The sequence below is a fragment of the Sinocyclocheilus grahami genome, unplaced genomic scaffold, assembly GCF_001515645.1.
Source record: "Sinocyclocheilus grahami isolate Dianchi unplaced genomic scaffold, SAMN03320097.WGS_v1.1 scaffold594.1, whole genome shotgun sequence".
Lineage (NCBI taxonomy): Eukaryota > Metazoa > Chordata > Actinopteri > Cypriniformes > Cyprinidae > Sinocyclocheilus > Sinocyclocheilus grahami.
Window position 1 is genome coordinate 386205 of NW_015505773.1, and position 27705 is coordinate 413909.

Consider the following 27705-nt stretch of genomic DNA (forward strand, 5'->3'; position numbering starts at 1 on the left):
TATATAAATTATGATGTAGCTACAATTGGTGGTTAGATGCATCATTGTTTTGACACTGAAAATAACAATTGTTTCCTTAAAAAAAAGTTATCATGAGCTCTTGAGATTTACTTTCAAAATTCCTTGTGATGTTCTGCTTCATATCTGATTTGGTTGATGAGTAAAAAGTATGTATTGAGCATTAAACAAATGGCTATGATGGAATAAATGGGGAAAATACTTCTGTAACCATGGCCTGTGAAAAGCAGGCAGTTGCTATTGGTGTCTTATTTTTTTATGCAGTTATTTGAGAGCTAAATTGGAACTATATTGGAAATATTGACTTACTACTTAAATGATTTTGACACCAAATACATAATCAAATCAGACAGTATATATAATACATACATACATGTTTAAATTCTGCAGAAATATGTGTAATGCCACACCAGAAGAGGAAGCCATCGCCTGAATACTGACTGTGTGCTACTCACTCTGCTCCCTCTACAGTCACTTACTGTTTGGGAGCCTTTTTGGATTACCCTATTGACTTGGCTGCCTGTTTGGATTGTTTATTGTGTTTGACCACCTTGCCTGTCCTCACGACTCCTGCCTTTAGGTTATCCCTTTGCCTGCTTGCCATTGGGATTTATTATTGCAGTTTTGACCCTTTGCTTGACTTCATGTTTCTGATTGTTGGACTGTTCTTAGCCACTGATGAATCTAGCAGAAGTTTCCAAGCTTTGTGCTTTTCCGATGAGACTACTCTCTGGGAAAGTGATTGATTGGGCTGCAGTGGGGGAAGCTGATTTTAGAACTTCCTATGACTACTTCATTCAACAGCTACGAGATGCAATGTTTCCCACAGGATTTTGTGAGACTGTGGTGGGTGGTCCTCGATCCCTCCAGGGGGGTCCGGGGCATGCCCCCTCCCCCGTAAGAAAATGTGGTACATTTTAAAGTTAAATTCATAAATCTGGTGCACTTTGACAGTTCAAAATTATGAGCTCCAACACAGGTTCTTTGTGCAAAATAAAATAAAAAAACTGGTGAATGTACTTGTCCTTGAAATTTAAAGGGCACTCAGCCCTCTTTTTAGTTGGAATATAGTGTCTCAGTCTCACTGGTGAATTTGGAAGCCAAACAAATAGAATAAACTAATAATAATAATAATTGTATATGATTATTCCTATCACAGTAATAGCCATATATTGTAAAACAATTGCACTGTGAAATAAATATAAATGATTTTTTTCAGGTATATTAATTTGCCTTACTCTATTGTAGGGAAATTGCAATACTTTTGTCCTAATTCCTACACTTGCAAGCAGGGCCTAAAACTAACTTTCACATCTACCAGTGGCTGGTGACTTGAGAAAATTTACCGGCCATAAATATTTTTCCTTGCCATGAAACAGTTTTTGCCAAAAGCGGCAGTTGCTACTACTACTACAACTAAACATATTCAATAAAAAAGCCATTTGAAATTAGAACCAATCACTGCATTTTAATCACGATACAAACAAAGATACAAAGATAAAACCTGCATGAAACAAAAACAGACGGGTTGAATGAGAACGCAAATTCACTCTGACAGCAGGTGGCGCTTATGGATCAGCAGTGATAATAGGGGAAAAAATGCCATCGAAACGTTTGTGAAGTCAGTTCCCTTCAGAAATACATTCATATAAACCCCCACCCCAATATTTATATTTTTCTTCTGAACAGTGAGCCTGCTGTGCCTGTACAGTATTTTCTCTGTTCCTCTGTGTAATTTTAGGCCATGCTTGCAAGAGATAAACCCTTGAGTTTTTATTTTGGTGGAAACTTCAGTTGAACTTTTATTTTGGCGGAAAACTCCAGCTTCTGTGAAAACAGGTTTACAAACATTACTAATTTAATGAAATACTGTAAACATTTGCCCATTAGAATGTTGAAAATTATGCAAATGTGCAAATTATGCATAACTGGTGGCCGTTGCGTTCCCAAACGCGCTAAACTCACAGCACATTCAATAACGAAGTTCACTGCGGTCACTGTGATCTGAGCAAGTACTGAATGAGATGTGGAAAACACGGATCATGAGCTGATCACGTGCACAATGTACCCTTTTTTCTATTTTTTTTTTTAAATAAATGAATATGTGTATATCTGTGCGCGCGTGTGTGTGTTTCTGTTTGCGCTCAGCTTTCCCTGTCAAACAAATAAAAAAATCAAAATATCAGGTCGGGTCGGGAAATGTTGAGACTGTCGATGCCTTTCTCCCCTCCGCGTCTCCGCAGCACAGCAGTGTAGCACACATTGATCGGCACATCACAGGCAGGCAGAGAGCCGCAGAAGTGAAACCCGCCCTCCCTTTCCAGATGTGTTTGTCTTGGTGTGGAGGTGAGTGGTGATGAACAACAGACTAAGCTACCTGTGCCTCGATACAGCTAATTATCCAAATGACAAAAGGCAATTATAGTTAATTTGTCTTGCTAACATCCATGATTCATGAGAGAGCTACCATGCAAGTTAGCTAAAGTTTAGCTAAGGCAATATGAAGTCTAATAGGTTAGACCAGTCTGCGTTCTTTCACTGCATGATTCAGTTTACTCAAATGCATTTAGAATGATCACAAAATTCAAGATATGGGGGCGGAAATGTATATATTTATATAATTTCATATAGTTAATCAGTATCACGCGACAACTGACGTTTTTTCCACCAAAAAGCACAATTGTGATATTGGTTTTATACAGCAGTTCAATAAACAATAATTTTATATTAAAACATTTTAGACACAATATTGACTGTTTTTGCTCTATTTCACCAACAAATATAATTCCAACTTGCGTCTCTGAGCAACATGACGCTGTTTTGTTCCTGAATGAATCAACCGTTTAAATGATTCGGTTCAATCGCAATGACTCACTTATTAACAGTAACTTGCTGCCACCTACTGATTAATTTCACATTTAAGGTATCTTTTCATTTTTTTTTTATAATTTCAAATATCGGTATTCAACGTCTTATGTTCAAAATATCAAAACGCTATTACAGTTTTTGCCCGTTGCTTGAACACTATAGACACATGCTTAGACCAAAGTAACAAAACTTGAAGCTTTTGTTACCTTAAACACAGTGTAACCATACCTTAAACAAAAGCGCTGCTTTGCACTTTAGTTGCAATTCTGTAACACACGTGCTCCACCCAACAGCAGGAACTTGCCATAGTGAACCTAGTCAGAGCAAACAATGCAGTCTGTCTCCACCAGCTACAGCAACAAATACTTGCAGATAGGCAAATATTCAACAACATAAATCGAGTAAGCATTACAACTATCAGACGCATCTTGGTAATGCACAACATGACCATGAAGCAATTGTACAGGGTCCCATTTGAGAGGAACAGTGTCAGGGTCAAAGAACTTCGACATGAATATGTACAGGTAAGTGTTTCAGTCCTTTACATTTAAAATAAAGAATGGGTGCAGTCCAGTAACAGACGAATATGTACCACTGGATTAGTACCACATAGATGCATTCAGAAAGCTACACAGGTACCTGTGTGGTGGGGTGGGTCGGTTCTGTATATGTAGTAGTGTAAGTGTGTGCTTTGAGTAAAGCATCCACAATATGTATTTTTTTGTTACAGACAATCTTGGACATGGATGGAGCTGCCCAGCCTCATGAATGTATTTACATTGACGAGGCTGGATTCAACTTTAGCAAAAACAGACGACGGGGACGTAATATAATTGGCCAAAGGGCAATTTTGCACGTCCTGGGGCAGCGCGGGGGAAATATCACATTGTGTGCTGCCATAAGTCTTCGAGGCCTACTGCACCATCATGCCAAACTGGGTCCCTATAATGCGCAACACATCACATTTCTAGATGCACTTCATGATGCAGTTGGACAGGATGGACCAGAGCAGCCCAGGTTTTTGTTTGCAGTAGTGTATTGTTTGTTTTATTTTTGATTTAACTGAATTTACTGTACTGTAAAATGTAATGATTTTGAAATCAGGATTTCATTTTTTTTTTTTGGTTGTTGTGAAAACATGCCCTCTGTGGAACTGAATAAAAACATTGAAAACAAAAGACTGCAGTTTTTTTTAATGTAAAGTAGACTAGTGTGTTGCTGCTGATCTGAAAGCGTATTCATACGACGCAAGTGGGTATCATTTTGTCATCAAAGTGACGCTTTGACAAAGGATTGTTAGGTTTTGCTAGCAGAGTTTCAATTTGACATAGATGTGAATGGTTTATTTTCCCAGTGTTGTGTCTTATTTGCTTGTGTAGAGTTTTGACACAATGAGCCAAATTGAGCAAAACGTGTGTAAGCAAAAACTGTAACAGAATGTGGGAAATACTCAAACAAAGGCTTCGGGAGGGGAAAAGGCTAAAACAATAAACAAAAAAGGTATGCTTACTAGATTTAAGAAATAACTTACCAACCAAAATAGAATCAAATAAAATACAGAGATCCTTCCCTGTCTCCCTCTCTAATGTAAACACAGGAGAAAACTAGTATTCAAAAAGAAAAGGCATCCACCTCCCTACAAGAAATATTCCCACTTAAATCGATAAAATAAACAGCTGGAGCACTCTGCACCACTCAGATGGTTCTATAGTTTACAAAAAACACTACCCAGCTCAGGAACACCAAAGGTAGCTGGGGCACACTCTCAGGTTGGATGCCAGGGGTGGATCAGGCATGCAAGAGGATTTCCCCCCCGCTGCCTAGCTAGGGCCAGTATAGCCTGTGATGCTGATGAGATTCTCTGGCCTGACCCAGAACTAAGATGTGATGCTGGGGCAGAACAGTTTTTGTTGTTGTTTGGTGTATTGTACTGTACAGTACATTAAGGAATAAAAAATGTGCAAATGTATACACGTGTTCATTATGTGAAAAGTTCCTTGAGGGGGAGAACCACAAGCAACATAACTTTTTACTGGTTTTTGTTTTTGTTTTTTGTAGTATTGTTCTGAATTGATCTCACCAGTGTGTAAGACTTTGTTGTAGTGTGTGTGATTTTGAGGGCTTGTGTGTGATGTCTGAGTGAATGGTTTTGAGTGTAGAGCTTCATTTTGACCTGAAAATAGGATGTTTGGGGAATTGGGTGAGACGTTATGGATTTGTGTTTACTGTTTTGAGAATATGAGGCATAGTTTCAAGAAATGTGTTTAAGCAATCGAGAAAAACTGTAAGTGTGGACCTGCTTATTTAATATAACGCATCTGTTTTGTTTTAGTAGTAATAATGGCCATCTCTGCTATATCTAAACAAATAAATAAAACAGCACAATAGCAGAATGCAGTATAGAAAGTCTCACGATAGAGAGTAATTGAATAGTAAATAGTTCACAGCAAAGATTCAATTTTTCCATTCATGCTTGCCTCGCTTCCTCCCTCTGCATGAACAGGAAGTTGGACACAAATATAGAGGAAATCTGGAGCCACTAGAGCTGTAAAGCCTGGTGGATTCATTAAGTTCTTTGTCTTATGAGGCATTTCTTTCCCTTCCATGTCCACAGGGTCAAGAAACAAGAGATTGTTCAATGTTATTTATTAATGTAAAATTACAAATAACATCTTCAATGGTCAAATCTTTTGACGTTATGTATCTGATTTTATATTTTATCTGATTTAATATTCACGTGACACCAAATGACCGTTTAAGACTAACAATCAAATGTGTATTTGATGATAACAGACTCTTAGATCTAATAGAAACACTGACATGAGTTTATTGTCCCCAGATCTTTAATTGTCTGATTTAGGAGGAACAGGGTTTTACAACAACAGACATCTTTGACTCATTGTATAGTCCTCACTGAAATATTTGTTCATGCACAAACACTCTCTTCTGCATGTAAAAGACTTGCCACATCACCACAGCAAAACAATAAACAGCAACAAATAAAAAAAAGATAAAGTAAATCTTTCATATTTTAATTCCATGTTGATATGTTTCACTTTTGAGCAAGACACAGCTGAAGAGTCCACCAAACATTAATACCTTTTACTAGCTGCCTCAAGAGACTTATGATATCCACTGTTGTCTACTCAGTAACAGGATGTTAACCTTTATTCTGTAAAATGTTGTTGCTTTTTCTGACTAGCTTCTTTTTTTTATCAATGTGGGATCAAGGTTATATATATATTCAATTCATTTAAACAGGGTGATCCCTGGAACCATCTACGTTATCTGTCCCTTCAAAACAACACAATAAGAATGGTTTGTGGAGAGACACAATAGGTGCAGAGTTATATATTGAGCCATTATGTAATTTAACCATAAAGGCTAGACTTACTGATGGTTTTAGATGTAAATACAGGTTTTCATGGTTTATTTTGGAATCAGAGAATTTTAAATTTAAACATTTTCATGTAAAAGTCACGGAAGATTCTATAGTGAATATAAATTGTATTCCAGTTATGCTCTGCTCTACAACAGCGGTTCTCAGCCACATTTCTGGAGCCCCCAACACTGTTCAAATTTTGAATGTGTCCTTAATCAAACACACCTGATTTAGGCCATCATTTCATTAGTAGAGACTCCATGACCTGAAATGAGTGTGTCAGAAAAGGAGACATTCAAAATGTACTCCAGGAATATGTTTGGGAACCACTGCTCTACAATATTTACTCAGGGGGGTCCAAACCTGTTTAGCTCCAACCTTAATTAAACACTCCTGAACCAGCTAATTAAAGTCTTCAGACTCACCAGAAAATTCCATGCAAGTGTGTTGGATTTGGGTGGAGCTACATTTTGCAGAACATTGGCCATCCAGGAGCAGGATTGGACACTCCTGCATTATTTGGATATTGCTCTTCAGGGCTTTTCACACTTAAAATAGTTAACCCTGGGTCATTCGAAATGCCAGGTAAATGGAATCCTGGGTTATCTTGCTCCATGTTTTACACTGCTCATAATTTACCCAAGGTTAGCAATTAATCATGGCTGTTCTTAATCAGTTTCACACTGTAAATTCCTAAATCCTGGGTTAACAGTCTCATTTGCAAATTTGTTATTGTCATTGACTAGAAGAATGTGGGATGGTTCTAGCATGGCTCATCCTCGTATTATATATTGTAGACTATCAGGTACATATCAGTTCTTATGTTTTCTGTCACCAGTTGACATTTTTCCCCTCAAACGCTGAAATAACTGTTTATACAATGTGCAATGTTTCCATGACTGTCCAAAGTATGTGAATATGTGGCACGATTGGGTATCTGCTGCTAAGCATCTATCCATAATATTCTAATACCGCATTGTTTCACATTGCACAAGTTCGCTACCGCAATCCGGTGCTAACCCCACTTTTAAATTTGTGTAAAACGTACCTTTACCTGGGGTCAAAGTTTAGAATGGTGATAATAACCCAGGGTCAAGAGCAGTGTGAAAAGCCCTTTTTTGAGTGCAGTCTGTGAAATCATTCAAAATAAGTCATTAAACTGTTAAACATTAGATTTCCAGTCAGGACTCCTTACACATTTGTAACATTGCAACATCTATTATAGTTAACCCACTGTTTTAAAGGATTGTTTTCATAAAGTGGGGTTATAAATCTGGCAGGAAGGCTTACAGAACAAAGCACATCTCAAAAACACCCAATGTGCATAGGTTAGGGGTCACATCTTACAAACACATCACCAGACAGCACTGCTCCTGAAGAGGACAGGGTGAGACAGGATCCATGCAGGAGTGGGAATTGATGATATTTGATAAAGCTGTAGTAGCTCATTCATCGAATCGACCCTCCAGGATACTCTCGAAGGAAAACGGGACAAACTTGAAGCCCTGTCCTGTGTAGAATTTGTTCTGGAACTCCACCCTAAATGACAGGAAAGACAGGACAAAAGAACGCAATGTCAGAGCGGTGATGAGCGGGACATTTGATATTAAAAACACCTGTTGATTCCTGTTGACAACAATGGACTTGAATCTTTGTTTACTTGCAGTATGTTGTGGTTACTTCCTCAAAAGCAAAAGTGTGTTGAAGTGAAAAGGTGAAAATCGGGTTGGGCTGTATGACCATATGAGGAATGTGTCAGCCGGTGAAGACTGTTATACTGTGGCAGCTATTAGTGGGACAAATGACTTTTATGCCCTCTTACAACACATCTGCACTATTGTTAAATTTTAAGATTTCTGGCATCAGTTGATAACGGTTCTCACTTGACTGACTGACAGAACTGTTACATTTGCTTTGTATAAACTTAAATCCTATATAAAACAATTTACAGATTATAGACCGACTGTAAAATTATCACACAAAGCCCTAATTTCTCAGAATGTTCTGTGCAAAGATCATACCTCCTTGGAAATACTCTATACTGTATATAAGAATAGTTGATGGGGAATATTGAAGTTGAAGAGCTCAAACTATGCTTGTAAATTAGCCAAATGTCTGTCATCTTTAATATATTTTTGCCTTTATTTCTGAAACTTTCATAAATGTAAGCTCTGTGGGTAAACTGTTATTTGAGCTGTTTCTCCAACTTTGTCTTTAATGGACACATTTTTCAATTTCTCCAGGTTTTGCTGCCAGGGGTGAAAAAAGCCATAATCACACACATTCCGTCACTATCATTGGGTCATAGATAAGAGTGTTTAGATTTGCCGTTGGGAGAAAATATTTTTGAACCGAAGGTTGAGATTTTGAGTAAGGTAATGTCCAGACACAGATTTCTGAAATCAAACAGACAGCTGTTAGTAAGTGATTGTGTGCATTACAGCTCTCTGAGAATTTAAGGGGAGTCAGTTCCCTGTGGGAAAAAAAGATGAGAAAAAAGTAATATATGCCTTTAATCCAGAAACATTTAAACATCAAATGGAACCAGAACATGATTTTACGTTGAGCTAAAAAAGGTTTGATTGGGTGGAAAATCTGTTGGGTAGATACACAAGAGAAGGAAACATTTAAGAGTGAGGGAATGTCTCACTGCTGTGGTAAATATTTAAGTCAAGAGAGAAAAGACTCTTCCATCTTTCTACGCATGGAACAAATAAAACCACCAAGAGTGTAGAACCTCATTTACCTCCAACATGTCTGTGTGTGCATAGGCCGTGGAAGGAATTTTGAAAGGGTTGAGACGGGAATGACATCAAAATGTCACAATTAGCGCCTTATAAAATCATTATCAGAACAAGTTATTCTTGAGAGGCAGCGATATGTTTACCTTTCCTCTTCACATTCTTTCCCTCTCTAGCACATTTCAGAAGGATGACATAATCTACACATTAAGATCTTAACCCTTAAAGACCTAGAACATTTTGGGGCACCTGACACGCCTGTACTTTTCTTTGTTTTTTCAGACCTATTGTAGCAGTGAGCATAAAGTGCCATATATCATCATAAACAGGAGCACTTGAAGTTTCAGTCTAGCTAATTTAAAGTCCCAATTTTCCCTTTGGTTTCTCTAAGAATGAATGAATTTCCAGAATTTTAAGAAAAACGCAAGCAATAATTGGGTGTTTTTTTTTTTTACTGTGTACTCAAACAAAAACACCTGAAGTGTGGGTTTTTTTCTTTAGAAAGTTGTATCTGGGTGTTTTACACTTCCAAATAATGTTTTGTCTACAAATAACATTACCCAAGCAAGTTATAGCCATTTATTACAATATTGTTATAGGCGCTTTTCAGTGAAAAACAGGTCTATTTACTTTACTAACAATATAGATGTGTCCAAAAACATTTATGGAGTAAAGAAAATGGAAACCGTGTTATATAATAACAAAATATACAGAGTGCAACAGAAAAAAATAGTGCAAATTATCTTTATGAACTATTATTTACATAATATAACAGCCAAATGATTCGATCCGCTGGTCAGTTGATTTTACCGGGACATCGCCCAGCGACGCGAATACCTAAATTCCAGTGCTTTATCTGATATGTACCACTTTTTCATTCTTGTTTTTGGTTTGTTTTAGGGATGCACCGATACCGATACTGGTATCGGTATCGGGCCCGATACTGAGCTCCTGTACTCGTACTCGTACTCGTACTCGTTAAAATGCCCCGATACCAAACGCCGATACCACACAGCATGTGATAAGCACCATATTCAGACAAAGAAACACCGACAACAGAACAACAGACAGCAGAATGGAGTTAAGGATGTCTACTACGAAGTATATGTATGCAATGAATATAACATTAACCATTCAGTATTAACAGCAGCTTGTGTGAAATGCACTAGGCTGTATTATTCTGCATCAGTACAAATACGTGCACGCGTTGCGCGTGTTTTGCTTGCTTGAGTGTTTCTGCATTATATGAGTGGCTTTGGAATATAAATCGCAGCACGTTTCAGATGAAAAAACGCGACTTCTATTTCTGAAAATATCACAGTTAGGAGATTTATAACGAGTGGTTCCCTGCATTATTACAGCAAAGCGTGTGATTACAGTACTAAGCCGCTGCAATGGAGCAGCTCTAATGCTATTAAATTAAAGATGTACCACAAAGCAAAAAAATTAACAGTGAAAGTAACAAAAACTTGTAAAATACATTTTAATGGGCATAATTAAGTGTGAAAATAACCAAAGGATATACAGTCAAACCAAAAAGTATTCATAGACCAGATATAATTTTTTATATTTTTTTACTAGTGGGTGCAGAACTCTAGTTCATTGATGTAAGTGATAGCAAAATAAAGTAAACTGTGACAAATCATACCCAACAATTCTTCATACAGTGGACTACCAGTAAAATTGATACAAATTTGGAACCAAAAATTATTCAGACCGAGTCTGGGGAAAAGAAATGAAGTTGATGTTTGCATGAAGCTGAATGACAGCATGCTCAGGAGACTATATGCTGTCATTAAGGCTAAGGGTTGCCCGACTAAGTATTGATAGTTGTGTAAATACTGTCATACTAACAGCTGTCTAATTTTTGGTTGATTGTAATCCATTACATACCTTTCTATCAAAGTTATCTAACATTATCAAGCTGAATTTGTTCTGACACAGTTTAACTCTGAGTTCTTGTCATATTTTATTACCATTTTCTAAACTATAGCGAATAAACTGTGATAATGTGAGAAATGTTGAAGGTGTCTGAATAAATTTTGGTTTGACTGTATCTATTTGATAAATGATGTTAACCAACTAACATTATACATACCCTTTTGGTTTCTGTACCCAATATTTAAAAAATAAATGCAGTAAAAATATTGGTATCAGTACTCGGTATCGGCAAGCACAAAAAAATAAAAGTTCTGCTCTGTCCTGTGTTTTTCTGGGCTTTTTCAGAGAGTGCTCTCATGCAAATGTGTTATTGTGTGTTTGTTTTCGTGCACGCACGACACACTTTACTTTCACTTTGCGTTTGCCCAGATTTCCAAAGAAACTTGCTAAACAATGGTTCAAAAGACCAAAACCTATGTTTATTGGTTGAATATGTGACAGTTTGAACCAATCTGGTCACGGGGGTGGGACTAAGTGTCAACAATCGTTCCTGTTTGGCTCAGAGGACGAAATGCATTGGTTTCTTCTGACAAGTCAATGTTGTCAAAATGTGATGACGTAATCACGTACGCTACGGAGCCTCTGAATATCCAAATGAGACAAATACGATATCTCCGAAAAGCGGAGAATCTCTGCTTTACGACACTTTTCAGATAAGATTAGCGGTTCAAAAGTTATCAAACATTTACGAACAATAGTTATTTTTAGCCGCCTGTCTCGGTCTTTGAGGGTTAACAGAAAAGAGTGTCAAGGATAGAGTGATTGTAAAAAAAAATAACAGTTTTAGAATAGATCATTTCTCTTAGTTGTACAGCTCTATTCATTCAGAGCTTTTCGCTAACATCCTTTCAACGACTCGGAATAGTTTTAGCGTGTTAATGGATATGACAGTTTTAATGTATTTGGTCTTAGCAGACTAGATCTGCTACGAATGCTGCTGCAGAGCAAACTGCTACTGCCAACAGATACACAAACACGCTGCTGTGAGCATGTAAGATATGATGTTGCTGCTGCATGAATAGGCATACATAAATACCCTAGCAGATGTAGACAGGTGGAGCTGGGGGAGGTGGTGGGTTTCAGAGAAACTTTGATAGCGTTCTGCAGGACCAGTATAGCGTGAACACTGAACCAGACTATTTAAATATTGAGCAAAAAATCTTATTGGCTGTAGAATGAACAGAGGCCAATCAGCTTGTGCTGTGTAGTAAATGGTGTGATTGCTAACAGATTGCATGCAAAAGACCTATCAGCCCATGCTATCTAGAGTTTCATGACTCAACTATATATAGCTCAAATGGTACTTTTGAGTGATGTCTTCATCATGTCTAAAAAAATGTTAAAGATGAATTGTATACATTTTAAAGCAATTGAAAATTTAAATTTAAAATAATTTCAATTGTATGTGCTTGCACTGGCAAATTACGGCGCTGTGTGTTGATGTGTGTGTTTAGCTCACCAATGTAAGCGCAGAGCATGCAGAAATGCAGACAGTCCCTCCATGATGAGTAAGATGCACACTGTTAGTGTGGCAAAGGCAGAGAAAATGATCGATAGGCCAAAGAATCCACCACCACTCCTCGATGACAGTCCAAGATGCATCACCATCCCCCAAAGAACCTCAGACAACTCTGACAGACAGACAGAGAAAGAGTGAGTTCAATTTTAACAAGCCTGTGGATGTGTTGTGGATTTTTATGTGTGTGTGAGTGTGTGTGGATGAACTTACGAGCATGAGCCAAACTGAGGGCCCAGAGCCGCAGGTATGAGGCAGTGTTGGAGATGCAGCCCAGACAGTATTCTATAGTGTGAATGGCCTGATGAACAGCCATATCTCCAAAGTTAAACTACAGACAAAAAAGAAAAAAAAAATACAGAAAAGGGTCAATAATGATCTTTGAATGTAGGATCCAAAAAAAGTTAAAAGCTATCTTAAAAGGTTAGCTCAGACAAAAATGAAAATTCTGTCATTCAACAATAGACCAAGAACAAACCTCATTGGTTCTTGTGGAAGCTCAAATGTGCTAATTGGCTCTCACACAAACACGTTCATACTTCTGTTTACCATATTTGCTGTGATATATGTTTGTATGTTGATCAGTTTTATATGGAAATAAAATACCATTATTATTATGCAAAATGTATTAATATGTGCTATATAAATACTAATAAACGGCCAATATGCTAGTAATATGCATGTTTATAAGCAACCACAAATTAATTAATTACCACAAATTAATGAAAAATTCATAATAACCAGTTTTATTTTAAAGATGATAACGTTTACCTCTTCTCCCTGCATTAAAATGCTATGCAGAAAACAACTGTTTGAACTCTTTATAACTTTTTTTTGCATAATACCTACTTAAAATAGGCAGAATGCAGTATTCAAAAAGCGGTAAACTAGTATTATTTTAGGAACATAGCCACATTTATATATTTGGAAAACACTTGTATCCAATGTGACTTACAGTACACTGATGGTATACTTTTTTTATTTTTTTTATCAGATATCTGATCATAAACCCTAAAAAAATATTTTATTATTTTGCTGATGTGCTTCCACTGGAAGCTTCTTAAATTAATTTTTTTATTTGTGAAAGTGGCTAGTAAAGTGTTATCTGATTCAGAAATGATAAATGAGCAGTAGAAAACAGTACTCTTCTTTTAAGGAGGACTAGTTCTGTAATTAATCTTCACTATTCATCATAATATTTTCATATTGTGGAAGACGCATGGTGTCATTAGTGTTGAGAACAATAGAGCTGAGATGACTGTGATGTCAGTGATCTTTTTCCTGTCTTTTAACAATCCAGAGAGATTACAGAGAAACTAGCAGTTTTTTTTTTCCATTTTCAATCTAAAGATCACAGATCCCCTTCTGCCAAGTCATGAGCAGTGTATGTACAAAAACACTGAAGTTTATTTTATAATAAATCTAGAGTGCTGCAACAGACTGGACAACCAGACCCTACATAGGACAAGTGGTTTGGAGAAAAGATGTAGATTGACTTTTCTCAGATACATCATATGTACATGCTTATGCTTGCTATATGTATGAAATTGTTTCAGGAGGTGCACAAATTCAAAACTGTATGAAAAAAATAATAATAGAGATGACTGGAATCTAAGGCTACACTGCAGGCCTTAGTGCTCAATTCTCATTCCCATTTAATGCTCATATCCATTTTTCATTTGTTTATATTATTTTTAAAATGCGTCCAATATCAGATGTAAGTGTGAACTGGTCATGGCCCTGAACTGACACATATGCACAAAGTAACAATAAGAAAGACAACACACTGTCATATAGAAGCAAACTGAGGTCAGCAAATTTGTGCACAGGCGATGAGGATGAAGATGAGGAGAAAGAGTTTTTCACATATAATTTTCACATAAGTTTTGCTTGAACAGAGCTGTCATCGTAATACTTATGACTTCTAACACCTCACTGTCCCCCACTGACTACCTTTGCAGCCGTCTTCCATATTAACCAAATGACCAAGGACCTATGTTATGTAAAATCAAAAAAAAAGAGTGCTTAGGTGGTCAAAGGTTATGTTCAATAGAAATAAGTTTTACTCCGCGAGAAAAATAATTGAAGAAGCATTGATGTCAGGTGTGTTTATCAAAAGGGAAAAGATAGGACTGATTCTTGTACTACTTGTAAAGTCATGTAAAGTTTGGCTTGGCAGAGGCTGGTTTCCCTTTTCCTCTTGAATCTTTTGTTGAGAGTGCCGAATGGCTCAAAAGCCATCATGGAAAACCTGACGTAACACTCTCATTGTTCTCCAACAGAGGTGTGTTACCAGGATTTCATAGAAACTAGAAGGCCAAGGCTATTGAGTGACTCAAAGTGCATAGATTACTAGTGTGCATTATCTCAATAACGCAATATCAAGGATATTACATAATTTTAACAATTATGTATAGACATAACTGCCTTACTAAGAAACTGCAGTGTGTCACAAATGATCTTTTCATCCATTTACATTAATTCACAATTATTTGGTACCACTTACCCTAAAAAAATAGTATATTTGGTTCCTAGCATGTGCAAATATACAATAAAACACCGTGTACCATGAAAAATAAGTTTGATGGATCATTGAAGGTCATTACTTCCCAATGATAATATATACAAACTACCGTATTTTATACTTCATAGCTGGCAGAACATCCTTCTTGTTTTCCCTTTTTGTAACGTGAAAATCAAGAGTAATTTTATTGTATGTTTCACTAAGACCTGTTATTTCAATCAATATATTTCAGTCCAAATCAATATAACTTAGCTTGCAAACATTTTAATATAATTGTACTTGAAAACACTGTTTCATGACATCCACATCCACACATGACATATTTTTTTTATTTGCGGAAGGTGTTTGAATAAAATATTTATTATCAATTATTTTCATGAATAATTAATATATAAGAAAGATTATGTGAATGCAAAAGTAACAGAACAATACACAAAATTCTCTTACCGGTTCTTCCTCTGAATGCTTGAAAAGTAGAGAACAGAGTTTTAAGTAAACAAATCAAAGAGAATTGTTTCTAATTCAATTATTGTAAAATTAACTGCATGAATAATGCATACCGATGAGAATAATAAGTAAGGCAGGTCAAAGGTTACAGATCAGACAAAGAAAGCAATCTGAAATCTGTTAGGAATGTTTTTTTATGTGTATTATTATGTATATAGTATTCTCTTTAGCTCTGGCACACATGCACCAAGCACTACTATTATACAATATTCTGATATGCGCATGCTGGATCCTGTCCTTGTGTTTGCACTCAGTATACTAAGTTTTTCCATCTCAGTAGATGAGGATCTATGCAATCCTCTTTCACCATGAACAATTAATGCCATGTGTGGGTAATACCACAAACCTTCACCTCAGTCACAACTCATCTTGTTACTCATAATAATAAATTATAGAAAGATTCAATTTGGATGGCCATAAATAATCACTGTTTCAAAACAAGTTTCAAAACTTCAGTGCATTCCAAAATGATTGAATCATCATATAGCTAACTTTCTATTGTGTCTTAAACAGACCACACATCAATAATGATGATGACACTAACATTTAATAATAAATAAAATGACATAAATGTGTTACTTATTAAAATTGTCTAGTTATTGCCCACAAAAACATCTAATACGCTGAATCTCAAGAAAATATGTCTAAGTCACACCAAACGTTTGCTATTTAGTTTATTTTTTGTTAAGCATTATACTATAAGTATTTAAGTATATTTATGTTTTTTTTTAAGTATGATAAGATTTGCTTGCATTGTGACATTATTTTCATAACAATTAAGCACATTTCTTACTGCGACTGTAATGCACCTGGTTTTATTTTCAAATTTGTTAGTAATTCCATTATTCTCAATGATGATTCTCATACATTTCTCATCACTGTAATATATTTTCACAACACTGCAGTAAAAGAATGTAATAATAATTTTTATTTGAATCAGGTATTACAACAAATGCTATCATGAAATATAAACACTTCCCAATTAAAATATATTTTTTGCATTAGAGTAATAAGAACTTAGAGTAAAATACTGGAGTAAAAACTATTACAAATATTAATAGTCTTAAAAACGTTTTCTTAATGCAAAATGTAATTGCATGTTTTTTTTCGTTACTCTCGGGAATATATATTAGAGGGAAATATTCAAGACAGGTTTCAACCTAAAACTCTAAAAACATTACGCTACCAAGAACGCAGCCTTTAATTAATTCAAGCGTATTTTCATTATTTGTTGTTTTTATCTGCTCAGCACATGATGGAACAGACCATTCAGGGCAATGTCAAAAGGTAAGAAAATATTTTGCACATTCCAATGGTGGGTATGTTTGGAGAGGGTGAGTCAGACTGCTCACAGAGTCTTCCTGAGAAGTTACTCCTCTGTTTACATTTCTCAAATTACTGTAGGATGACAATCCTTATAATCAGACTATCTTTTGTCTAGGCAGATACACTTAAAACACTGGTAAACAATAGTTTATTTTCCATTAAACATGATCTCACTGCAGCCAAACTACAACATCACACAAGAAAACATCACTCTAGCAATGTTTCTCTGTGTGCCATCAAAATGTCCCTCAGCTGTTGTGATTAGGTTGTATTTTTAAGTATATGTAATGAGGAATATGCACCAATAAATATCAGAAAAATATTACAATTCAAATAATTCCATATGTCATGTACCACAGGCTGACATCACAGACTCCACCCACCTCATCTCCTTCCTCTGAGTGCTGCGAGAGCTGGTCGTGGTCAATGATCTCCGCCTCGTCTTCTGTAGGCCCGTTTCCGACCCGGATGCCACCGAACTTCTGCGTGCCCTGTTGGGTAAGTCCGGTGGGTGAGCTGGTGCCTGTCTGCTCTAAAGTTTCTAGATTCTCTGCAGGTCTTGCCTCCCTCATCTGGGACTAAATACAAACAAGGTCTGTGTGGCTATCAGCACGCCATGGGTCGCCTGAGTGTATGGTTATGGTAGGTGCTGCTTGGGGCACCTACCAAAACACGATGGAGCTTCACCTGTTAATCACAAAGCAACTGGACCAGTATCATAAATGATCTAATTATGTTAATCAAGGGATCATTTGTGTCCCCTGGAATTGATTTTTAAAAAAAATAAATAAAAAATTAGCTATTCAACAACACCCATTCACTGCAGAGGATCCGTTGGTGAGCAAGTGAAGTAATGCTAAATTTCTCCAAACCTGTTCAGATGAAGAAATAAACTCAACTACAACTTGGATGTTCTTTTCTTTTTTGGGTGAACTATTCCTTTAACACATAACACAAGAAATTTCCATTAGTGGCCCCCATATTTAAAATCTAAATAAAGTGGCATTTTTGCCACTTTCAAGATAGATTTACAAAATTTAAAATCCACCCTGCTGAATTCTACAGATTTTTCCTGATTTGAACAAGAACTGATACTAGTTCAACATTATAGTGAATTTAAGGCTATTCTTGTATTTTATCATTTTGAGAACATCAGTACTTTCAACACTAAAACTGTCATGTGAATGGAACACAAGATATCTATTACCAATTATCTTTTTCTAAACAATCTTCAACCTGCTGTAAAAGCTTCCAGCATGGTAGGTGCCCCATTGGGCCAAATCAGAGTTGCCTCTTCCTTCACAATCTCATTTGATCCTACCTACACATATGAAAAATTATGCACAATTCTACTCTATTGAACATACATATATGCACACAGACATACATCTATGAAGAAATTCAGTTAAGATGTCATACTTGGCTTTGTCCCATGGCATGCTGTTAAAAACATTTGAGGAAACACAATGTTCACAGTCTGTAACTCCAAACCCCAATATCAGAGGTCTGTTTGTTTGTTATATCTACTAATATTTGTGTAGTTTGCATTTGTCATGGACAATGAAACAAAACAAACACTTTCAACATTCCATTTCAATATCATGCTCTATGATTTAATGACATAAAATGAAAAACAAAGATGAAGTTTGGCTGGTTTTGATTAGAGTAAATAAGCATACCAGGTGCTTCTTCCACAGGTACTGACGGCGCAGGACCATAGTCTTCACCACCAGCATACACGGCACGCACGCCAGAGCTATCACCACCAACAGAGACTGAATCCCCACCTATGCACACATAGAAAAATATCCTCCAGTCATCCAACTATCTGATCCTAGCCAGAATTCTATCCATCTATTTGTTTTCTTTTAAATGTGTGTATCACCTGTCCTCTGTACAAGGGTTTGTTGGTAGGATCATTGTAGTTGAAAAGACACATATTGATGAACGCAATCAGTAGACTGGGAGCATCTTTAGATGTCGCTGCATCATAAGCCGCCCACTTGTAGAAGATGAGCAGGATCAGATAACCAAACAGACTGCTCATGAACACAATCTCAGGAATGAAACCCAGGAAAATGTTCAAAGGCTTCTTGAAGTACCTGTGAGAAAGAAATGCAGTTAGAGCAAAACACGAAAGGACGATCCCCAGTCATTACACTTAGTAATTCGTACACTAGCTGCTCCACTCGCATACATTTGAACACACACTTACAGGTGATTGAAGAGGGACAGCGTGACACCAAACAGCATGTGAATGACACCCAGGACTACAGACATCTTCATCTTAAATGAGTTCAGGAAAGTCAGCTTATTTGTGGCAACATTCCAGATCTAACAGAGAAATATTAGTAGAACAGTCTTATACCAGAATTGAACTGAAGCGCCTTATTTTAGTTGTTTGTTATACAAATCACAGTGTAAAAAGTATAGAGGAAGAGAAGTTCTCATTTGTGCTTTTTGGTAATTATTGGTCTTTGCACATATGGATGGTGAATGAATTGGTCTTTACAGCATGAAAAACATGTTAAGTTTGACATGGTATTTTTTCTCAACTTTTACAAAAATGTCTGAAGACATATTCTGTTCCATTCTGTCTACCCGCGAAAACCAGATTCTATGTAAAAGGCCTCTAATCCTCTTTCCTTTCATTCATTTTGTTAAAAAGAAGGACATTTTAGCATACTTTTAAAAAGTTTACTACAGAAATAATGCAATAGACATACTTAAGTGAAAACTGAATGTAATGCTTTTGGACACTTCATTGCATGTTATTGCAATAAAAAGAAAAATGTGAATTCATATTCAAAGCAATTGTGTGCAATTTCTCACTTCTATCTGCCTTTGAAATATGGTTAAAGTGTACTGCCAAATGTACCTACAAGAATTTATGCCAAAATACACTAAATAAAATATGCAATGTCTATTGAAACTTGTATGCCATTTATTTCAATATATTTATAATTACATATTTGTAATGATGATGTTGCAATATAGTACATTTAAAATAAGTTTAAATTAATATTAGCTAACACAATACGCAATAAGTACTTGACATGTGTTATGTACATAACTTAGACAACACATCAAAATACTGTTAAGTGCGCTTATTTAAAGCACAACAAAAGTCACATTATGAAAAGATTATGAACATCACATTCTGTTTCGAGCACCTTATTTGTGTACACTTATGCTGCATTTTGTCAACATCCAATGCAGGCACCGCAGTAAAAATGCATGATATAAAAATGTGTCTGAGGTGTGAATTAATTTATTTGTCTAAGCTGTCTCTGCATGGCTGAGTGTATACTGTATGAATGTGTTTTTTTGTGAAACATACGGGGTCAATGCCCAGAGGATAAGGGCCACCAAACACGCCAGGAACAGCAGGGTCTAACTGAAGAACTGAGTTACCATCCAGAGTCTCAAACCTACAAATACATACAAAAATTGTACAATGTCAAATTCATTAAAAAGTGAATGTTAGTCAGGATATAATGATTGCTTTACATCTGTACATTTGAGATGAGACACTGTATTTTACATGCTGTTATAATGTTTTGCTTTTTGTTATTTTCGTTATAAATTCATTTGACAATCAAAGTAAGATTGTATGATTGCTGATAATGTTTGATTATATTCAAACTGTTTCACTGACTTAATGTTGTGAACTTACGTCCAGTTTCCCTTAGGGAAAAACATGGGCCGCACACTCCAGCTTGAGCCAAACATGTTGAGGGACTTGGAGAAGCAGTCATTGTAGATCAATCCAGTGTAGACTGAGAATATCCCCATCAAAAGAATGATATAACGTCCTGCAAAAATCATGTTAAACATCTACACATACACAAGAGGGGAGAGAAAATAAAAACTAAGGTTAGACGTTTGTGAAGTTATAAAGAATCAGCAAATTACATCATAAATATTCATAAAATGTTGCACCTCTGAATATGACTTCATGGTTACGCTATAATATCTTGTTATATTACATAATTGTATGTTAAAGATTTCTTGAATTTGCTTAATGAACGGATTGTTTTTTTTTGCATTATTATTGAAATATGAAGCTGGTTCTGCATATACAGTGGGTACGGAAAGTATTCAGACCCCCTTAAATTTTTCACTCTTTGTTATATTGCAGCCATTTGCTAAAATCATTTAAGTTCATTTTTTTCCCTCATTAATGTACACACAGCACCCCATATTGACAGAAAAACACAGAATTGTTGACATTTTTGCAAATTTATTAAAAAAGAAAAACTGAAATATCACATGGTCCTAAGTATTCAGACCCTTTGCTGTGACACTCATATATTTAACTCAGGTGCTGTCCATTTATTCTGATCATCCTTGAGATGGTTCTACACCTTCATTTGAGTCCAGCTGTGTTTGATTATACTGATTGGACTTGATTAGGAAAGCCACACACCTGTCTATATAAGACCTTACAGCTCACAGTGCATGTCAGAGCAAATGAGAATCATGAGGTCAAAGGAACTGCCTGAAGAGCTCAGAGACAGAATTGTGGCAAGGCACAGATCTGGCCAAGCTTACAAAAAAAATTCTGCTGCACTTAAGGTTCCTAAGAGCACAGTGGCCTCCATAATCCTTAAATGGAAGACGTTTGGGACGACCAGAACCCCTCCTAGAGCTGGCTGTCCGGCCAAACTGAGCTATCGGGGGAGAAGAGCCTTGGTGAGAGAGATAAAGAAGAACCCAAAGATCACTGTGGCTGAGCGCCAGAGATGCAGTCGGGAGATGGGAGAAAGTTGTAGAAAGTCAACCATCACTGCAGCCCTCCACCAGTCGGGGCTTTATGGCAGAGTGGCCCGACGGAAGCCTCTCCTCAGTGCAAGACACATGAAAAAACACCTGAAGGACTCCAAGATGGTGAGAAATAAGATTATCTGGTCTGATGAGACCAAGATAGAACATTTTGGCCTTAATTCTAAGCGGTATGTATGGAGAAAACCAGGCACTGCTCATCACCTGTCCAATACAGTCCCAACAGTGAAGCATGGTGGTGGCAGCATCATGCCGTGGGGGTGTTTTTCAGCTGCAGGGACAGGACGACTGGTTGCAATCAAGGGAAAGATGAATGCGGCCAAGCACAGGGATATCCTGGACGAAAACCTTCTCCAGAGTGCTCAGGACCTCAGACTAGGCCGAAGGTTTACCTTCCAACAAGACAATGACCCTAAGCACACAACTAAAATAACGAAGGAGTGGCTTCACAACAACTCGGTGACTGTTCTTGAATGGCCCAGCCAGAGCCCTGACTTAAACCCAATTGAGCATCTCTGGAGAGACCTAAAAATGGCTGTCCACCAATGTTTACCATCCAACCTGACAGAACTGGAGAGGATCTGCAAGGAGGAATGGCAGAGGATCCCCAAATCCAGGTGTGAAAAACTTGTTGCATCTTTCCCAAAAAGACTCATGGCTGTATTAGATCAAAAGGGTGCTTCTACTAAATACTGAGCAAAGGGTCTGAATACTTAGGACCATGTGATATTTCAGTTTTTCTTTTTTAATAAATCTGCAAAAATGTCAACAATTCTGTGTTTTTCTGTCAATATGGGGTGCTGTGTGTACATTAATGAGGAAAAAAAAATAACTGAAATGATTTTAGAAAATGGCTGAAATATCACAAAGAGTGAAAAATTTAAGGGGGTCTGAATACTTTCCGTACCCACTGTATTTAAATGCCTTAAATGTCCTTTTTTAAAACTTGCAGTCTGCGAATTGTATACTGCTTATTTGTATCATCAATATTTTCATCCAAAGATTGTACATTTTAAATGAGAATGTACGAATGTGAATTTGAAATCCTCTTAAAGGATAATTTTTAACGTTTAGAAGTTAACAATGTTAACAAATCAATAACAACTCCATATTTGATTTAATCTCCAAATTTAACTTCATATTTCTTTAAAGGGATAGTTCACCAAAAAAATGAATATTCTGTAATTAATTACCCTCATGTCATTTCAAACCCGTAAGACCTTCATCTTCGGAACACAAATTAAGATTTGCATAGACAGCAACGCAACTGAAATGTTCCCAAGTCCAAAAACATAGCAAGGAGATCGGTAAAATAATCCATGTGACATCAGGGGTTCAACCGTAATTATACAAAGCTATGAGAATACTTTGTGCGCAAAAGAAAAAAAAACAACGACTTTATTCAACAATTCGTCTCCTCCGCATCACCCTGGTGCATTTTGGAGAATATTCACTGGACGTAAATCACTGGACATACAGTATGTTTCTGGACTTGGGAACATAGTTGTATTGCTGTCTATGCAGGGTCAGACAGCTCTCAGATTCCATGAAAAATATTTTAATTTGTGTTCCGAAGATGAACGAAGGTCTTACGGGTTTGAAACGACATGAGGGTGAGTAATTAATGACAGAATAAAAAATTTTGGGTGAACTAACCCTTTAATGTAATAATTATTGATCAGCTGAGACCTCATTGTCACTCTTCTGAGCGAGCAGGCGGGTCTCTCTTATGACCAGATAAAGTGCCGCACATGTCATCAGCAGGCCATGACCCATGTCCCCAAACATGACAGCAAACAGGAACGGGAACGTAATGATTGTGTATGGCGCTGCAAGAAACAAAATAGAAACAATGGACTCTGCATTGTTAAACCAAATAGTAAAAGTATGTATATATTTTATTTTTTGTAAAATCGAACAATTCCTGCATAAATGTACTTTTAAGCATAAGGAATGTTTCCTGTTTTGGTACCTGGGTTGATCTCTCGGTAGGTTCCGATGCCGTAAGCATCCACAATGTTCTGGAACCCCGAGGTGAACTTGTTGGTCTTGTTGTAAGTAGGTGGAGTCTGTTTGGTCTGCATTCGGTTCAAGATGGAGGGAACTGTGGAGCCACTCCGTTCCTACATAAATAAAAACTTCATTAAATTCACAATATTACCACTGAAGTATTACATTTACAGTGTGGTAACACTTTATTTTGACTGCCCCCTTTAGACATCCTGTTGACTATAAGTAACTTTGCAACTACATGTCAACTACCAGACATTGGATTCTTAGTAGACTGTCTTCTTAATGTTTGCTTCTTAATAATTGCTTTGATGGTCCCCTAACAGACATTCTACTGACTATTAGTAACTTAGCAAGTACATGTCAACTTACTCTACTAACCAGAACCTAACACTCTACTAACACTCTAATTAGTTGACATGTATTTGCAGAAACAGAATGTCTGAAGGGGACCATCAAAATAGTGTAACCTTCAAAGTATACTGCCACACACATCTACTCAATCTAGCAATATTTCCACATATTTAGTAAAGTCATGTATATCCACACAATAATACAGTAATATAAACTATAAAATAACACAAACTGATATAAAATCAACATCATGAGGTGGATCCTGGGATGGTTTTAAAAGTTTGCATGTATGTTGAATGCTTTTCCTTCACTATCTGCTCCAACCCATTTATTGTTACATGTCATTACAATTTAAGTATAGTAAAAAAAAAAAAATATATATATATATATATATATATATATATATATATATATAGGCACAATTTAAATAGTCTACAAAACTAATTTCAATAATTGTAGCATATAAGCATGGGTTTTTAATATCATGACAAATGTATATACAATGAATTATAAATTGTTTCATTGCTTTCATTTGTGTATTGAATGGCTAAAATAACATCTCAGTGTCTGAAATCATTTATAATGAATATCGATTAATATTACTCACTGTTCCCCTCCGCAGAGCAAATTGAATGGAATCAAGGTCAGAAACGGGGCACCAGACCTCAGCAATCAAACATTTCTGTGTAACATCAATGTTACAGAGGTTCAGAGTGTGATAAATGGCCTTCATCTTCCTCACTTTGATGAACCACACACGTATGGTTTTCGCAGCAGCCTGCAAAACCCTCTGCCGGTGGTCCTCTGTTTGATTTAGAACCTATATGTTTGAAAACACAGCAAACAGTATGATCAACATTTGAAATAAGTTTTTTGCATGTGGATATTACTGGTTTTCCAAGGTCATGTTCAAACAGAGTTTGAGAGTTTAAATGTAATCAACAATATTAGGTTGAGATAAAAAGTAACACAGTTGGAGAAAAATCTACAGACTGTAAGACTTTATTGAGAGAGCATTAGACCATACCATCTGGAGGTCATCAATGCGGGTGTTGACACCTGCTGCCATTTCCTTCCTCTCCTGAGGGGTCTCAGGGCACGGGTACAGAGATGCACGGAACCTGGAGATGAAGTTTAAAGTCTGTGATTAGCATTGGATGAAATTATGTGAATAATAAAAGATCAGAAAAGACCATGCTGCACCCTTCACAGATCTTCTTCACTCTGTTCTTCAGTTGGTCTCCTTGGAAGAAGATGATAAACACAGATTTGTGCACCTGGTCTCCCTGTTATGAACAAAGACCCATAACTTGATCAATATTTTATCACGCTGGTATATAAAATGTCAAACATCTTAATTGACTTGATCAGAAAAAATCAAGAAAAATAGACACTGACGGTCGTGGGGTCCTCAAGAGGGTCCTCAATCTCTGTCTGACGTAAAAACACATTTCCACGGCAGACTCTCCACAGCATCCTTTCAAACGTGGGGATTCTCTCCCGGTTTATAACCCCAGCCACAAACCTACAGGATAAACAATCCTGTATTATCAGCAGAGTACAAAGAGGTTTTACGTAAAAAAAAAATTCAGTGTACATATTGTGATCTCTGTGTATAGAAGGTTTTGATAAACAGGACTTTGATAAAAGTCTTGTCCAGAACTGTACAAGAGTACTAACATGAGTAGGGATGCACCAATACAAATTTTTGTCTTTCACAGTAATTCCAGTAATAAAAAAAAAAAATCATAAACACACAATCATAAACCATTTAGTAAATGAAAATGCCAAATAAATTCGGAAATTCTTCCAAACTATTAAACTTAATTCTTTAATGAAAAAATTCTTAAATAGTGGGGGAAAACGTCTCGGTTATGTATGGTAACCCTTGTTCCCTGAAGGAGGGAATGGAGACGTCACATCGGATGATCGAAGGCTCGGGAATTAAGATCTCGCTTATGCCGAGTTCACACTGCACGATTTTAGCCTGATTTTTCACTCGCCGACAGGTTTTGTGAAATCACCGACAAATGCCCGAAATCGGAGGCAAATCGGTGCTCGTTCACGCGAGTGACAATCACGCAGTGTGAATTATCAAAGACGCGATCTGAGAGAATCACCGACACATCACCGACCCCATGAAATATTTGGCATGCTAAATATCTGGAGCTGTCGGTGATTCACAATCACGCTGTGTGCAATGAGTTCTGACTGAAAAACACATCGGCGATGACCTACAGCCAATGAGAGACCAAGATACAGGGCAGCGGGAAGTTTGGGGAGGAGTTATATGATACTTAGTTTGCGGACCAGTGTTGCCAAATCCGTGATTGCTGCCGGTTGTTTTTTATGTCAGCAGGTTGAAGCGACCCCAATAACGTGATATTTAGGCCCTGGAATGTGAATTGTACCAGGAGAACCCCGCCAAAAAAAATGTTATTTTACCCCTCGAACGCGATTTTTACTGGGGGACCCCCTCGAAAGCAATTGGGCTATTTTCAGGCTAGTTTTGAGTAGTAATTGGGCCGGTTTTGTAGCGAAAACCTGGCAACCCTGCACCAGACAGAGCTGTGTGCGATTCTTCCAATTGTAAAGTCATGCAGTGTGTAACCTCCTGTCGTCTTTCCAACGTGCAGTTTGAACACAGCAACAACTGAATGCTACCCCAGATAGTCGTTCAGTGTCAAACCAACAGTGATGCGACATCTTTGAAAATCATGCAGTGTGAACTCGGCATTAGAGACACCAATCCACTTTGAGTATGAACTTAACTTGCCAATGCACTTTGGCATGCGATTATTGCATCCAGCTGTCGCTGATCACAGCGTGAGTATAAGTAGGCAGCTGGTGCAGCGCATATTCAGGTTTTCACTGAGGAGCCGAGCCGGTAACCCGGCCGCTCAGTGGTGGTACAGAAGCTATGGCGACAGGACGTGACGTCTCCGTTCCCTCCTTCAGGGAACGAGGGTTACCATACGTAACCGAGACATTCCCTTTCAGTTGGTCACTCTCACGTCACGTCAGATGACTGACGAATTGGAATCCCTACTAAAGGGCCATAGCTACTGCCCCTTCCAGTGTCCTGTGGAAGCGTCATGTGCCCCTACTTTTTGGCGCAGGCCAGGGCTTACCACAAGAAGACTAGCTACTGCTGCTATGGCACTACCCACTCAGTAAGACTGGATAACACTGGGAAAACGTACCCGTACCACTTAGAACATGGACGTTGCGGAAGCCCCATCCTTCCTGAAGGAGGTTTCGGAAGCACTTACACATATGAACAACCGTTTAGGCGCATATGGAAGATTAGAGGTGATTGTAACCCTCTTGGAAAATTGCAGGACGTCTGCCGCGGAAACACGGGCTCTGAGGCTATACCGTGGACTTTACACATATGGTCTCACTTAGACACTTAAGTCTCTACACTTGGAACCCAGCCCTCTACCGGTTCTCATGGATTCATCGAGTGAGGGCCTGGCACCGGACGCTCCGACACGTCTGGCTGCCAAGGGGATGGAGGAGCTCGACAGGGTCTACAATATGGACTTTCTGGAGCGGTTTTAGCAAGCCGACCCAAAGCCGGGGCCTCTCAGTGCTTCTACTCATTTGAGGTGAGAACACAGGAGGATACCAGCTCCACATGAAGGCTATAGAATCTAGCGAACGTGTTAGGGTTCGCCCAGCCTGCAGCTCTACAAATATCTGTCAGCGAGGTGCCATGAGCCAGCGCCCA

General features: G+C 37.5%; 1 protein-coding gene across 2 annotated transcripts in view; it reads right to left on the reverse strand.

Annotated features, from left to right (window-relative positions):
* Nucleotides 1–5711: 5711 nt before the first annotated feature.
* The window catches only part of LOC107557242 (V-type proton ATPase 116 kDa subunit a-like), a 31213-nt gene continuing 9219 nt past the window's right edge, over nt 5712–27705 (reverse strand). The window contains exons 7-22 of one of the 2 annotated variants that reach the window (XM_016240590.1): nt 25371–25497; nt 25176–25258; nt 25000–25093; nt 24580–24792; nt 23581–23731; nt 23298–23437; nt 20500–20660; nt 20164–20254; nt 19039–19157; nt 18709–18925; nt 18503–18610; nt 17207–17314; nt 15438–15455; nt 12680–12797; nt 12410–12581; nt 5712–7807 (exon numbers count right to left, since the gene is read on the reverse strand). In XM_016240590.1, coding sequence (XP_016096076.1) covers nt 7714–7807; nt 12410–12581; nt 12680–12797; nt 15438–15455; nt 17207–17314; nt 18503–18610; nt 18709–18925; nt 19039–19157; nt 20164–20254; nt 20500–20660; nt 23298–23437; nt 23581–23731; nt 24580–24792; nt 25000–25093; nt 25176–25258; nt 25371–25497 — 2014 coding nt within the window. In that variant the 3' untranslated portion in view covers nt 5712–7713. Of the gene's footprint in view, nt 7808–12409; nt 12582–12679; nt 12798–15437; nt 15456–17206; nt 17402–18502; nt 18611–18708; nt 18926–19038; nt 19158–20163; nt 20255–20499; nt 20661–23297; nt 23438–23580; nt 23732–24579; nt 24793–24999; nt 25094–25175; nt 25259–25370; nt 25498–27705 lie in introns of both variants that reach the window. The other variant, XM_016240589.1, reaches the window with a different exon arrangement.